Source organism: Sphaeramia orbicularis, chromosome 1 (genome assembly GCF_902148855.1).
Source record: "Sphaeramia orbicularis chromosome 1, fSphaOr1.1, whole genome shotgun sequence".
In the NCBI taxonomy this organism is placed as follows: domain Eukaryota; kingdom Metazoa; phylum Chordata; class Actinopteri; order Kurtiformes; family Apogonidae; genus Sphaeramia; species Sphaeramia orbicularis.
Window position 1 is genome coordinate 14,537,747 of NC_043957.1, and position 16,015 is coordinate 14,553,761.

The 16,015-nt window shown below is 43.8% G+C and overlaps 2 protein-coding genes across 4 annotated transcripts in view; both read right to left on the bottom strand.

Annotated features, from left to right (window-relative positions):
- The window catches only part of LOC115412546 (spectrin beta chain, non-erythrocytic 1-like), a 33,464-nt gene extending 23,815 nt beyond the window's left edge, over positions 1–9,649 (bottom strand). Inside the window, exons 1-3 of one of the 3 annotated variants that reach the window (XM_030125230.1) lie at positions 9,499–9,649; positions 4,803–5,030; positions 586–737 (exon numbers count right to left, since the gene is read on the bottom strand). In XM_030125230.1, the coding sequence (XP_029981090.1) occupies positions 586–737; positions 4,803–4,959 (309 nt within the window). In that variant the 5' untranslated portion in view covers positions 4,960–5,030; positions 9,499–9,649. Of the gene's footprint in view, positions 1–585; positions 738–3,309; positions 3,790–4,802; positions 5,031–9,498 lie in introns of those variants that run through there. The other 2 variants (XM_030125148.1, XM_030125302.1) reach the window with 2 other exon arrangements.
- Positions 9,650–10,488: 839 nt separating this feature from the next.
- On the bottom strand, positions 10,489–15,990 carry polr3f (polymerase (RNA) III (DNA directed) polypeptide F). The gene is made up of 9 exons (XM_030149326.1): positions 15,834–15,990; positions 14,121–14,238; positions 13,969–14,036; positions 13,456–13,523; positions 12,875–12,987; positions 12,610–12,753; positions 12,412–12,519; positions 12,132–12,323; positions 10,489–11,028 (listed from the first exon to the last, which is right to left on the bottom strand). Exons 1-9 carry the CDS (start codon positions 15,893–15,895, stop codon positions 10,951–10,953), a joined length of 951 nt encoding a protein of 316 aa, XP_030005186.1. The 5' UTR covers positions 15,896–15,990; the 3' UTR covers positions 10,489–10,950.
- Between the last annotated feature and the right edge of the window lie 25 nt (positions 15,991–16,015).

The window sequence follows — 16,015 nt, forward strand, 5'->3', positions numbered from 1 at the left end:
GACTTTAGAATCTAATCAGTCAATTTGTAAGGATTATAACAATATGGAATAATGTGATGTAAAATTATGCAAATGCAGTGTTTTAGTCCAATGAGTTGAAAATCTCAAACCCTGATCACAGAAGACCTCTCTCACCCCCTCCAACACTGCTTCCAGCTGCTGCCATCAGGCACATGCTATAGGATTCCACTGGCCCAGAAAAACATCTAAGAAATCCTTCATTCCCTCCGCAATAACCATGCTGAATAACCAAAAATGAACACTTTGCTGTTTTTAAATGCACCCCTCCTCCTTTTTAGCATGATTGCACTTGAAAGTTGTTTTAACTTGTTTTGTTTAAATGTTTGTTTTTAGTGTGTTTCTTTATAGGAGCCTGTCAAAGAAGAATTTCTGTCACTTGTGACAGACAATAAAGTTTATCTATCCATCTATCTAGAGGGAACATCACAGATAAATAAAATATCAGCTTCCAAATCTCCTGAAATTCATTCATTTTCCTGCTACTTTCACTTTTAAAAGGTAGAATTACTTCCTACTTGTATGATTATACTGTGGAACCCCCCCATCCCAGGACCCGGTACTGACCAGTCTCTCTCCGGACAGAACCTCCAGCAGCTTAATGAGCATGCGTCCATCCCTCAGGTCCATGTACAAGTCTGTGATCCTGCAGGAGACTCTGGACAGGTGGGAGTTGACCCATTTGGTGAATGTCTTCTTCTGCACCGCCTCGCGTTCATCTGAACAAGGAAACAAAAGTCACCACCAGGAATAAAACACAAATCCAACCACATTCAGTTGACAAACAGCCAATCAACAGCTAGAGCCCAACTGAAGCACTTTCATTTTTAAACCTTTCACCTCCTTCTTGTCAGCTGATGGATAAAAACAGGAAGATGATGAATCAGTCACATTTTCATCAGAAACAGTGAATCCATGACGTTACATCTGTGACAAAGAACTTGAAAAAATGTTGGCATTTTTTCTGTTTTTAGTTTGTTAAATACCTGTAATTGATGAACTCCTGTATTTGAAACAAAGATCTTCAGCGTTTTACCGTCTTTGTTTTTTAATGCCAATTTTGTTTTTTGTGTTTCTGATTTTCATGTCTGTTTTGTTTCACTACATTAGATTATATACAAACCTACAGTATGAAAGACAATTCTCCACTTTGGATAATAAAGTTAACCAACACCAGACTAAAATAGATTATTTTATGTCAGTTTGTTTTGTGTTTTATTACCTTTAAATGAGGTGTCATTGATTCATTTTGTCCTTGAGTTATAAGCTTTGGAACTTGATAATTAGGAGAAAATTAACAGCTTAATTACACAAAACATTCACCTGCATGAGGGGCTTCTCATTCCTTCACCATCAGTTTGTTCATAAAGATTGGACTGAGTTTCCACAGACAAAAATCATATCATCTGATGAGTCCAGATTGACCCTGTTCCAGTGATGGTCCATCGGGGTCAGAAGAGAAAACTGAAGTCCTTACCCATCAGGCCTGGTACCTAGTGTGTTGTGATGTGGGTTCTTCACTTGTTCAAGACTAGGTTCTATGTTCTGTGTCCATTAAATGAGTTGAGTTGAACCTAAATAAACTGAATGAACATCAGTGGAGTTTTCCTTCCTGTTCACAGATGAAAACACCAGCATTTATCAGGATTATAGTGTCAAAGAGACATCATTGACACATGGATTGGACACCACAGAGTCAGGACCTGAACCACAGGGATGGATGTGACGGAGGAGACTTTCCAAAGCATCGACGCTACATCATCAACACAAAATCGGATGGAAACTAATCAGACTATGGATGGAAATGAATGGTGACACTGAATGCACCCACTGATATGATGCCATGGTGAATGTGCATTATAATTAAAACTAAAAGGGATGAATTCATTAAATACTGAACGTAGATCAGTTTGTGTTGAATCAACTGTACAAACGATGGTTTTTCTCCAATCGAGTGTCAAATGTTTCATCGTTCACTGAATCGCCTGCTCTGTTTGACATCGGATAATAAACTGTCTTCACTGTTTGTTTTAGGGTGTCACCTCTTAAACGTTAACTACTGTTAAGGAGCCGAAGGGTCAAAGGTCAGCTGGGCTGGCTGTGTGGAGCTGCCAGGTTCAAAGGTCAACGGCGGCTTCCTGTCCACTGATTGGACATCCTGAGTGAGAGGGCGAGGACACGGCCGGAAACAAAGCCTCAGACTCAGGCTCTGATGTGATGATCAGGTTTGAACAGATGACAGGGTGTTTGCTCTTAATTCAAATAAAAATTACAGACTTTTTCAAAACTGCCATTTTTTCCCTAAGACCTTGAATTTATGTACTTTTATACTTGTGTGCCTCCTTTTTGGTTGAGATTGTACCTGTTGTGTGTAGTGGAAAAGTTCATGTTAATAAATGTATGAATGAATGAATGCATAATTCGCAGTAAATTATGTTTTACTGATAGAAACATTTTCAAAACATATGAAAATTACAAACCTGCATGGATATCACACACACAAGTTTCACTAGAATCATAGCAGTACCGACCATTTAGTGAAATCGTATTAAAAAATTTTTATACACTTTCCTAATGTTTTTCTTGTCTTACAAGATTATGTGCCTTTGACAGTGAGAGAAACTTTTTTTACATGCTTTATTAAGACTTCCACACAAACTTTCAAGGTCTGGAAAAAAGCATTTCAAAATTTCATACTTTTTAAGACTTTCAAGACCTGCGCAAGCACCCTGAGATGAGGGCTTTGATCAGACTAATCTGAGACACAGAGCAAACTGAACAACAACGCCATGTTCACTTCTTGTTAGGGATGATGAGCTTCGCAAAACATTTCCACAAATCTCAGAAAAAGCTGGTTTAAAAATTAAATGTTGATTAAAAAATACAGCGATGGTCAGAGAGAGACAATGGGTCAATGTGTATATTTCATGTTAAGATGGTGAAAAGTGCTTGAGCAGCAAGCGTTAGGGGGCGTAGAAGAGTCACGCACCGTTAAAGAGCACAAACCTGAGCCTGAATTAAATCAAAATAAAAGAAATGACAGAAGCATCTCCAGCTCTTCACATCTTTACTTCGTTTTCATTTATTTTTCCAGCATCCTTTTTCATTTAGCTTCTCTTTTTTCTTCTTCTTCATTTTGTTTCTTTTTCTATTTCATTAACATTTTTACCTTCTTCCATAAATCAACTTGTAAACTCAGAAGATAATGATCTCATGCTGACAATTACTGATATCAACTGATGGGACCTGATGCCTTTGTGCTGACCTTTGACCTTCTTCTTCTGCTCTTACCTTGCAGCTGTTTGAAGCGCCCCTCCAGCTGGTTGTAGCTGACCTGCTGCGACGGGTCGGGCAACGCCCACTCCTCCATCGCCAGGCGATTCAGAGTACAACCAGAGCAGACGTCAGAGCGAAGATGGACAAGTCATCACACAGTTTAACCACGACAATGTCCTGTCCAATCGGACGGAGGATGGAAAACAACCCTCACCTGTCCGTCACAGCAGTGAACTCAGTTTAAACACAACCTCTGACCTCAGCAGCTTCAGCAACCATCCCAGTGAAGTGTCTAAGATGCAGCTGTGTTCAGTTTCACAGTCCAGAGGTCAGAGTGAACGCTGTGATTCGCCTTATTTCCCTCCTCATTCAAACACACATGAACAGAGGCCCCGCCCACCACAAACAGGGCAGGAAACGCCCCTGATGGTGCACTACTAAAAATTAAACCAACACAAACACACCTCTGAGCAAGTCAGGACTCAGCCATTACAGGGAAACCAACCTGGACCTGGACTTACTTTAACAGTAATATGTGTCCTTTCTGCTCCTTTTATTCTTTCATTTCAATGTGTCTGAGGTGAAAGATCCAGTTTTTATTTTACATCATCATGTATCGTCACATCATCAAGACTGAATGAAACAATAAGATGTAAACACAAACAAATACAGACACATAACACAGACAGGACATAGTGAGGATTCTCTGTCAGATTACGTGTGTCTGAGTGGCTGCTGATGTCAGAGTTTTACAGTGCATTCTGGATGTGTGGGGGAGGGGTTCAGTCCCCAGCCAATGAGGGCACAGTGTGTGAATGATGTCATTAGGGTATGGGCAGGGAGGGGGGCTTCCTGTCATTGTTCATTCACATTCCTGAGAAAACGCTGAGGAAACAGGAAACAAACATCCTGAAGACAAACATGTCCTGTAGCCAATGGATCAATAATCAATATGCCAACAAGTCTGGCCTGTAATACTACGTTACCCATGTGCCTCGACTGCACATTTAAACACATTTGTTTGATCTAATCCTGAAGCCATGATGGACATCGAGTTAGACGTAAAAGTTTCTGATCAGTGAAAACCTGAGCAATTAAAGAATAAATAATGTTTCATGCATAATCCATTTAACTCTTTAGTGACTGGTTGAAGTGAATGACGGTGAATAACACTGCTGCCCCATGCTGCTCCCTCCCTGAACTGCAAATGTTTACATGAGTCACATGACCTGGCGGTAAATCTCAGAAGCCAGTTTGGACTGAACCCTGGAGTCGATCTGTGTCACCAACAGGAGGCAGCCATCTTTTAACCAACTGACAGTGTTTACAATCCCAAACTGCCACAACATCATTTGATCCGACACAGGATTAAGGCAGAGTGACTTAAGGTGGACTGGTTTTGGTTGGACAGACTTGAGGCGGACTGGTTTAAGGTGAACCAGTTAAGGCCAGATGGACTGGTTTGGCTGAGCTTAAGGCACACTGGTTTGAGGTGGACTGTCACCTACCTGCGAGTGCCTTGATGCGGGAGCGTTCAAAGAGCCGGGCGGAGCTGTTCTCGTTGTCCCAGTCATCGTCCCAGCGGTTGTTGACTGTGTCATTGCTGCTACTGTACTGCTGCTGCAGCTCCATGTGGTCATACTCGGCGGCCACCGTCGTCATCATGATCTTTCACCTCTGACACACGCCTCGAGGTCAACAGAGCCACGTCCACATCAGCGTCTTCAGGCCGAGCCCTGGGGAGGAAATGCAAAGCAATGATGAAAGGTCTCATCATCTCATCAACAAAGCGTGAAATAAAGACAACAACAAATACGCAACAAATATCAAGTCACTGACTGATGGTTTCCAAGAACAAGATTCTTGAAAATTTGTTTACGGACTATAAACGGACACCAGCTGATACCAAGAGTCCATCAGACCTTTCTGACTGGACTCTGCTGGTTGGACTAAAAACTAGTTTGTACCTCAACACAAACTCAGTCTGAGGATGACTGTGGTGTGTAGAAACATCCACCAGATGGTGCTGTTAACCTGGTGTAAAAAAATTATTTCAGAGGTACTTTACATGTTTTGTGTGACTGCAAATCCCAGAGATCTTTGCTACAGGAGGCCTCAGCATCACCTGTTAAATAAATGGTGGATGAAGGGTGGAACCAACCGAGGGGGATGAGGTGTTTACGGTCTGCCATCAGACTGAGCTCTGATTGGTCAGGCAGATGATGTGTTTAAGTGCTTCAGCTGCTCCCTGCGTCTCTGTAACACTCAGCTCCTACTGGCGAGAGGTCATGTGGCCGGAGCTAATGGAGGAGGTTATAGAGTCATTACAGCTTTCAGACATCAGAGCGGCTCTGATGGGACTGCCACACTCTTAATGGATCCGACTTCCCAGAATCCCCTGCTGAGGGATGGAAACATATCCATCAGATTCTGAAAGCAGCAGCCTCTCATTGACCAATCAGACACGGAAAGGAAACATGTGACTGACATCGAGCAGAGCCTTGGTTAAAATGTTCCTATCAGTTGACAACACTGATTATCAGGAGAAATCAGAGCATTATATATGTAATTATAAATATATTTATACATATGTATAATTAGCCACATGCCGCTGCCACTTGGTCATTGTTGGAAATAAGAATTGCTTCTCAGCCGACTTATGTGGTTAAATAAATGTAAAGAAAACAACAAAAAATTTAACCTGGGAGGCTGATGTCAATCTTCAGACATTTATGGTTTTATATTATTCAGAAAAGATGAAACAGGAGAAATTATGCAAAAAGCACAAGTAAAATAAGACGCACACAGTTAAAGGAAAAATGAACAAGATCAACGTTGACACGATGTCACTCTGAACTGGACAAAAAAGAAAACAAAGCAAAACTCTGAAACATGTGGATGAGTTTTAACATAAATATCAACACAGAAAGAGAAGAGAAGAAGAAAGATGGGAAACAACACTCACAACAGGAGGTTTTAATAGTGTCCAAATCCCTCACACTAAGACCTGGACCCAGACCTGAACTCTCAGACCCAGACCCAGTCAGCCTGGACCTGGACTCCTCCTGTAAACACAGACAAAACAATGACTTCATAAAACCCTGATCCAGGATCCAAATGGATCTGAGACTCAGATGAATCGAGGCTAGAACAGGAAGTGTCAGAGGCCCCGCCCCCTCCCTCTGGGTTCATGTCAATTCACATTCCACAAACATGACGACACCAGCTTCCTCTCCCTCTGCACCAGCACCCATCAGCATCAGTCAGAGAGCAGTGGTCAGACCCAAGCAGCAAAGACCAGAAGGACTCCACACAAACCAGTCCCAGGTCCTCTTTAGGTTTTAAAGTACAGTATCTGGTCCTGAGTTTAGGAGGGGGGGTCCAATACAGGACAAACAAATGGCCTCAGAAATTCCTGAACCAAACATACCATCAGACATTCTTCAGCCTGACAGTCACAGCTGAGGAAACAAAACACCCCCACTGACCTGAACCATACAACCACATCCTGACTGGGAGTGATCCACCACAGGACCTTCACTCTGTTTAAGAAATTAAAGATCAGATCCAACTGAGAAGATCTGGTCTGTCATTACGGACCAGGTTTAATCCAGAACCTGGTTTTATATCCACAAACTCAGTGGCACAGAGACATGATAACACTCAAGTTCATCAGTTTGTTTGAGCTTCAAAGGTGTCATGATCTGTTTAATTTCAGCTTCAGGAAAAAAAACTTCCTTTCCTTCAAAGGTTTTTCTTAAATTAATTTTTGGAACAGTCAGAGAACGTTAAAGAAGTTTAATTTTCCTGAATACATTCATCTGCTAGAGCCAAGAAAACAGCTCAGATGAAAACAGGTCAAACCAAAACAAACTCTAACTAAATATCGTCAATAATTATGTCCATCTGTTGTCCACTAACATGACAGGAACCAGTGTCACTGGTAAATGCATGCATGTAGATGGAGGCCGTTTCCATGGAATCTCAGACAAACAGAACCAACAGGACATTTGGTAATCTATGATTGGTCATCACAGTTGTCAAGTCACCTATTTTTACAAGGTTGAGGTTAACTCCATTTACTGTCCCTCTCCTCTTGCAGTAGCATTAGCATTAGCCCATCAGAGCAGTTGATGGTCCTAAAGGGCTCCTTCCAGATCTCCAACAGGAGAGTTAACTTAACATACCTGTTTTTAATCGGGGGGTGGCATATATATCATCAGACACCTGAATAAGCCCAGACTTGAAGGACATAAAATTGAACTGGTTCTGGATAATAATACCATCAGCTCTGGACAGATCAATCAGCCAATCACAGAACAGACAGACCTGATGGGTCTCAAATAAAACACCAAACATTTGGTTTCCCATCAATGTGTCCATGAGGGTCAGCAGAGTCTAGCAGAGTCCAGGAGAGTCCAACAGTTAAACAGTCCAGCAGAGTCAGAGTCCAACAGAGTCTAACAAAGTCCAGCAGAGTCAGAGTCCAGCAGCATCCAACAGACTCAGGTTTGAGGTCATTTCTTTAATCCAATTCTGCACCGTAGATCTGAAGACAACACACAACGACACACCAACAGAGACTGGTCTGACTCCAACCTTGAACCAGAGCAGCTCTGACTTGACAAATGGAAGAAATGTCTTCAACTCAAATTCTGACTTTAAACCAGACAGAGTATGAGAATAGTCATTGATCAATAACCAATAATCAGTGATCACTGAGCGATCAGACTGATCAGTCTGAAGTCTAACATGGACTTTTATATTTAGTTTCTACTTTGTGTTGTTTCCCAGTTTGCACTAAATGCTACACTACCCTCTGCTATTGTCACTGTGGAGGCAACAGCATTTGAGATAATCAAACCATCACAAATGAAAACAGGCAGCATCACCAGAATCAACACAAACCCAAAGACCACATGAGACCAGGACCCAGTGATCCTGGATCCAGTCCATTAAAAACCATCAACGTTATAGGAAGTGTTGTCATCACAGAGCCCAGTAGGGGTCCAAAGGGGCCCCTCGCCCTTGAGAGCCACACCTCAGCCCTGACAGCCCAGTCCTCAAGTCTGAGTCCCAGAATCCTGCAGGAGGATTCAAACAGACCAGATTCTCAGGGTCTACAAGGTCTATGTTTCTCTAGTAGTCTGTAGTAGCCCGTACTGGTTTTAAGTGGTCTGAGGTGATCCTTAGTGTTTTGTTGTGGTTTGTAGTGGTCTGTTACAGTCTCCAAGGCTCTACAGTGGTCAATAGTCATTTGTTGTGGTCTATACTGGTCTGTATTGGTCCAGTGTGGTCTGTTACAGTCCAAGGTGTCTGTGGTGGTCTATAGCGTTCTATACTGGTCTGTATTGATCAATAGTGGTCTATACTGGTTTGCTGTGGGCTCTACGGATCCATAGTGTTCTGCACTGATCTACAGTGGTCTATACTGGTTCATAGTGGTCCAGTATGATCTGTTAAGGTCCCGGGTGTCTCTGGTGGTCCATAGTGGTCTATAGTGCTTTGTTGTGGTCTAAACCGATCCGTAGTGGTCAGTATTGTGTGTAATGGTCCTGGGGGGTCTCTAGTGGTCTTTAGTGGTTTGTTGTGGTCTCTACTGGTCTGTCCTGGTCTATAGTGGTCTGTAGTAGTTTGATGTTGTGTGTATAGGTCCCGGGGCTCTGTGGGGCCAGGTTCGGGTCCCTGTGATTCCCCAGTCCTCGTCCGGTCCGTGTTCCAGTCTTTTCTGAGCCTAAGGCCGAACTCACCTCAAACTAAACCTGCACACGGACGCTGCGGTGCGGGTGCATGTGCGGTGTTTGAAAGAGTGTTCGTGCGGGGTCTGGGGGTTTATTATTGTCCAGGTCTTGGGAGCCCGCATCCTGTCCAGCTCCGCGGCCACGCCTGTTTCTCTCCGGATGGCGCACCGTTATTCCGCGGCTCTAATGGCGGCCGGCGGGGCGGGGGAGGGGTCGAGGGACGGGCGGGGGACGGCACCGAGCCGGGACGCGGACGGAGGCCGGGACTGAAAACCGGGACCAGGATTGGGACCCGGTAGTCAGGACCGGGGTCTATTTACGACGGTGCAAAGCGGATCCGAGTCCTGAGACATGACGCGAAGTTTGCGGAGGATCCGCTCCGTAAACTCCAATCACAGCCCGGGTCTGCGCTCAAAGGAGGCAGCGGAGACCAGAGGAGGACAGGAAGATGATCAGGTCTTACCTGGAGGATCACAAGGGTCCGCAAAGTCCGGCTGAGATGAAGCAGAGTCCGCAAACTGGCATCAAGAGGAGGGGGAGGAGGAGGACCGAGCGACGGAAGGACGGAGGGAGGAGGCGCTGCTGCTGCTGCTGTTGCTGCAGGGAATGACGGGAAAGAATCCGCACTGTCCCCTCCCCCTCCCTCCTCTGAGGACCAGGTCCGGGCCTTTATGGTCCAGGTTTTCAGACCAGATGAGGTCCACTGGGACCAGAACCAGGATCTGGTTCAGGTCTTTAGGCTGCAGAACCTGGTGTAGAAAAAACCTTCACTGACAGAATTAGATTTTATTGTGAAATTGATACTACATTAAAACCAAAACCTAGACCTGGACCTTGGATCTACTGTTGCAGGGTCCGCTATCTACAGATCCGGTTCCACTTCTGATGTGTATTATTCAGAGTTGGCTAGATGTTTAAGATGTCCAGGGGGAAGCTGTGGAGCGTGTTTCCACACTGATGAATGTCCATGTATGAGGGTTGTGTCAATGTTTATAGAAATGTCTTTCACAAAACTGAAAAGCACAAAACCTCAAACAATAAACCATTCAGTTAATTTAATCTATGATTATCTTTTAATTTAGTTTTAAGTCTTAATACCCTCTGGTTTTGAGCCAAACCTAGACCATGACGCATCTGCAGCAGAAACAACAGTAGTATATGAGTTTGCAGTGCCATTTTTTGTGACATTTGCTCATTTTGTTGATCAGTGGGTGGATCATGAAGGACTGTTTGAGTCCGAGGTGGATCTAATTAAGGGTTTGTTTTGCCTCAGAACATCACCACTGGGCTGATGTGAAACATGAAGCTGCTGTAAAGTGAGCGTCAGCACAGAGTCCATTATGGCTGATGGACACTTTAATGACACATAAAGGCCTAATGAGAGCTCTGATTGGATAAACACTGTTCATCTGCATCTCAGAAGAGAAAAACGCACCTGAGAGCAGCTTCTCCATTGATCCACTTCACTTTGTTCTGTTCAGTCTGACCTTGTACAAACACTTGCAACAGAACTTCACCATCTTTCACATCAGGAGTTTAGAGAAAATAATGAACCAGGAACAAGTCCTTTCATGCACATTTCCATCAGTCACTTGTATTAATTCTGTGAATGTTACAGTGTCCTACTCTAACACATTCACCTTCACACCAAACACTAAGTGAACCTCAAAAATATCTGAGGAGAAATGATCCATCAGCACTGAAAATAAGTGGAGAAAAGTGAAAAGCAAAACACTAAGAACAAACACCTACATAGACTGAAGGTCCAGGTGAAATACTGACAGTAAACATGTTTCAGACCTCTATTTGTCATTCACACATTTATTAAACTTTCTTATAAATACAGAAAAAAGCAGAACTATTTGCAAAATAAATCCTTTTCATCATAGAGAAAAGAGACAATGAGGAGCTTCAGTCAGAAATCCAACCACTCAGTCATGTAGATGCAGTTGGACGGAGAGATCTCACCTCCTTCATGACAGTCATCAAACACCTGAGAACAAAAACCATAAACATCAGACAAAAAGGACACCAACACCGTGTGAGGTCATGTGACCTGAGTCAGCTGGTCCCAGAAGTTTAGAAAAAACAACTAAGCATCAAATCACATGGTCGATCACGTTAAGAAGAAAATGATTCCATGGCTTTTCCTCAGGGTAATAACGTGTAGATACAAAGCATCCTGTTAAGAAGTTCCATCTGCATCACCTGCCTCAAGACTGTGCTGCCCCCTGCTGGTTCATTCAAGAAACATTTCTCCATTTACAACTACATCATGTGGTGTTTGTTGATCTCTTGTTTTTATCCTGATGAAACCGTTCGATGGTAGGAATGTCACTGGAGTTTCGGATTTGTACACTGAGTTCTAATCTCCCGTTTCTAACAGACCTGGACCTGAGCTGAGGCTCATTGGTAGTGCGTCCCGAGATTTTCCAGAGACAGAGTTCTGTTCATGAGTCAAGTTTTATTTCCATATACAGATGAACTTTGTTTTATTTCATTTAGTGATTCATCGTTTTTAACCACCTAAACCTGGAGAGAGTTGTGGAGGTGGAGCCTATCAATGGGAAAAGGCAGCCTTAACCTTGAATGTCAGTTCATCACATGGCGACATATAAAGATGAGCAACCAATCCCTCATATTCACACCTATGGGTGATATTGATTAACAAACCTATTAGTGCATGTCTTTGGATGGTAGAAGGTGGAAAACCGACACCAGGAGAACATGCAAACTCCTCACAGAATTAATTTAGCTTAATTTAGCTCAACTGACTAACTTACGCCCAGTTGTTGAAGTCTGAGTTTTTCAGGTTTTATAAGTTAAAGCTTAAAGTTAAAATGGTCTGTCAGGTCACATCTCATTCAGATCGAACAAATGCATGAATCCATTTACCTGAAGGATTGATATTCTCCTCAGTACCCCTGATGTCTTCACTCTAGTTTAATTTTATGTGTGGGTTTCAAACCTGTTTCAGTCTTTGTTTTCATGCACTCTATTAACTCTTTGTAATTACACTACACATGAACATGAAATGCTGCGGTGTCCAGTTCTTAATGTGCATAGTGACTGGTGAACTGTGGCAGTGCTCATTACCGGACAGAGTCCGCAGGGTGTCTTTACAAGGCCGGTGGGTTGGATGACTGGGTTGACGCCACGATACAGCTTCATCTGTCCGTCCACACTGCCCACTGTCCCCTCTTTGGCCGCAATCACAGTCATCTCCACCTTCCCGTCGTAGATCAGCGTGTTCAAGATGGTCTCGATGTCATCCATGGACAGATCCACCTGTGCACAGGAAACACCCATCAGACGTTTCAGGAAACCTAGTGGTTCACTGGCCGCTGTGACCATGTGATGCCATGGGGGGGCTGACCTTGCTGATGCCTAGCTCACAGATGTACTTCCAGACTTCGTGTGAGGTGGCGAAAGAGCTGTTTCTCTGCACCATCGGACTCTGTTTACTGTCCCTTGACATGTCCGCCTGCAGAAACCAATGACATGGCAATGACATTACCAGGACCAGCCCAGGCTACATGGCATTAAAATGGTTCAAATAAAGCTCTGTATGAACCTTGGTCTGCAGGAACTTGAAGCACTGCTGGTTCAGAACTTCAACAAACTCAGACTCAAAGTCCTGGTCACTGTACCAGGCGCCGCCGGTCACTGAGCGGTCCGGCTGCAAGTTGTACAACATGTACACCTTCTTCTTCGACGCCTGAAGATGGAAACATGTATGAGTCAGCAGGAAAAGAGGAAAGACATGGACATGACAAGTTGAAACATATGTAACAGATGACATGTAAGTTACAGAATGAGGAGAAGCAGTTACAACTTACAGCCACAGACTTCACAGCCTTGATGAGTTTCTTGCTCTCCAGGTTCTTCAGGATTTTGTTGATCTCCGTCAGAGGGAGGTTACTCTTAAACCTGATGTCTCTGCTCCAAATTCCTGAGGTGAACCAGAAAAATGACAGGGGGAAATAGACATGAAATACAGAAACAGACAGAAGCTGACATTTCATCAATTATTTCACAGTTTCTCTGGAGTCTGTTTTTGTAACCCAGTGTTTGAAACATTCGTAGATTAAAATCCTTAAATTCACCAGGTTCTGTGGTCTTTATTTAATTGACTCATTCATTATATCTACATAAATGTTTCCAATGACATTTAAATTCATAGAAATCTGTAAAATACAGTGACTATGTCACCAAACATGATAAGAATAAGACATATTTGAGCAAGTTGCAGCTTAGTGGAATGCTCTAATGGCATTAGAAAAATTAAAAATACAGTTTCAAGTGGCATTAATGTGTCTGATCAGTGATGATCCTCCAGTTGCAGAAAAACCACAGCTTATCCGTTTCCTTTGACGAGTTGGTGGGACCACCCAGATCCTCCCAGACCCGCCTCTCTTACCTTTGTTTCCGGCATCTTCGATGATCTGGTAAACCAGCTTCTCCTGGTTGTCAGAGCCCTTCATCTTACTGACAAACACACACACACGCCAGTCAAAGAGCAGGTAAAGAATCATACGGTACATTTAAGTACACCTGGTAACATCAGAGAACTTTACTCAAATACATCACTCAGCCCTGACATGAACAGAATGCGACAGCCCACGGGAGTCATGGGTCTTGTAACTAGAACTACCTGTAGGTCTACGGTTCCCAAACTGTGGTCTGGGCCCCCTCAGGGGCCTCCACTGGTCACACAGGGATAAGGAGGTTTTGTCTACTTTACCTACATAAAACTCAATCTGAATAAAACAGATTGGATTCATCTAATTGGTCCACACCCAGTGACCTCTGACCCTCACCAAAGCTTTCCTTTAATTCATGTTCTATTCTTTGGTGTTATTGTGGAGAAAAATGTCCGAACTCAGATGAAGACGAGATGGAAGCGCTGGTCACATGTGTGTGTTTGCATTACCTGGCGCTCTGAGCATCTTTCATTCTGTACAACAGGCCTGAGCTGTTCCTCAGCAGGTCCAGCTGACCCTGTAACATGTCCACAGATACAATGAAAGATTATGAGACCAATCAGGAGAGAGGAGGTAGTGACATCATCAGCGTGGGACTGACCAGTGACAGCAGCTTGTTAATGGCAGCCGCCCTCTGCTGAGGTTCCAGGTGAGGCATGTCGTTCTGGATCACCTGGTCTGTGATGCCATGTGGAAACTGCTGACACAGCTCTCGGATCCTATGATACACAAAAATAAAAAAAAAAAAAACGACAAAGAGTTGGACTGCCTTCAAGATAGCTGCCCTGCATGTCAACAGCAGCCAAAGCCATAACAGACTAATGTCAACAGTCTGTCTGTCATTACTCTGTCCAATGTCTAACTTATGGACACATCTCTGTAAAACAGTGTCATGTGATCTCCATCCATCCATCCATCCATCCATCCATCCATCCATCCATCCATTATCTTCCGATTTGTCCGGGGCCGAGTCGCGGGGGCAACAGTCTAAGCAGGGATGCCCAGACTTCCCTCTCCCCAGACACCTCCTCCAGCTCTTCCGTGGGGACCCCAAGGTGTTCCCAGGCCAGCCGAGAGACATAGTCTCTCCAACGTGTCCTAGGTCTTCCCCAAGGCCTCCTCCCGGCGGGGCATGCCCAGAACACCTCCCCAGGGAGGCGTCCAGGAGGCATCCAAAACAGATGCCCGAGCCACCTCAGCTGGCCCCTCTCGATGTGGAGGAGCAGCGGTTCTACTCCGAGCTCCTCCCTAGTGACTGAGCTCCTCACCCTATCCCTAAGGGTGCGCCCAGCCACCCTACAGAGGAAGCTCATTTCGACCGCTTGTATCTGGACCTTTCCTTTCGGTCATGACCCAAAGCTCATGACCATAGGTGTGGGTAGGAACGTAGACTGACCGGTAAATCGAGAGCTTTGCCTTTCGGCTCAGCTCCTTCTTCACCATGACCGTCCGATACAGCGACTGCATCACTGCAGATGCTGCACCGATCCGTCTATCAATCTCACGCTCCATCTTTTCCTCACTCATGAACAAGACCCCAAGATACCTGAACTCCTTCGCTTGGGGCAAAGACTCTCACGTGATCTCCGACTAGGAATAATGGGACAGCAGTGAAAATGGTGCCACTGTTGTCCAGTTGGGACCCAACTTTGTTGGCTGTGATGTTGTTTCTGAACTTAATGACTGATAGAATGACTACAATAATTCTACATGATACTTAATATAAAATAACAGATCAGACCAACGATCACAGGCCAAGTCCTTTACACATTCCCTTAAATTCAGAGGAGTGACACTGGAGACAGTAGGTCTGGTTATTTGTACCAAAAGAAGAGATAATAACAATCAAAAACAGAAGTAGTTTCACTTGATTTATCCTCGTCTGTAACAGAATTAAAGAATATTTAGAGGTTTCAGTGTATGGGTTAAAGAAGCTGATAACATTAAGTACACATAAGTACAATTTGAGTAAAACAATATTAATACTGCTTTTAATGTTTATTATACTATTTAATGCGTTTGTCAGACTCGTGATTTCGTGTCTCATTTAGATAAACAATGAAGCAGTAAATTCTATGATACAATATTGAAGTTCATTCTAAACCTTTATACTCAAGACTCAAGAGGAGCTGGTCCGACTGACAATGAGCCGAATTCACCCCGTGATGATCCAGGTTCGGGTTCGTGTTTATCAGAGTTTAAATCTGAGTTTAATACTGGTAATACTCTGGTTAAATTCTGAATAAAACCTTCTCTTTACGGATTTTCTTTCCGTTTTCTGCTCTGAAAAGGGTTTTAATGTTGCATTTCTGACCTGTTTTCAACCTCCACCGGGTCCGACACGTTCTTCTCCTTTTTCACTTTCACCTCCGACATGGTTTTACTCCTTTATTCACACTTTTCCTTAATTTTGTGTCTGAAATGTCGACTAGCTATTAATCTATTAGCCTACAGCTCCTGTTATCAGGCGTGTAGCCCGGGGTCCTCAGGAGATGA

Coding starts and splice junctions, on each gene's coding strand:
- polr3f (XM_030149326.1), bottom strand. CDS start 15,895: ATGTCGGAGGTGAAAGTGAAAAAGGAGAAGAACGTGTCGGACCCGGTG. Junction 13,524..13,968: donor AAAGATGCTCAGAGCGCCAG/GTAATGCAAACA, acceptor TGTGTTTGTCAG/TAAGATGAAGGGCTCTGACA. Junction 11,029..12,131: donor CACCCTGCGGACTCTGTCCG/GTAATGAGCACT, acceptor TTTTGTTCTCAG/GTGTTTGATGACTGTCATGA.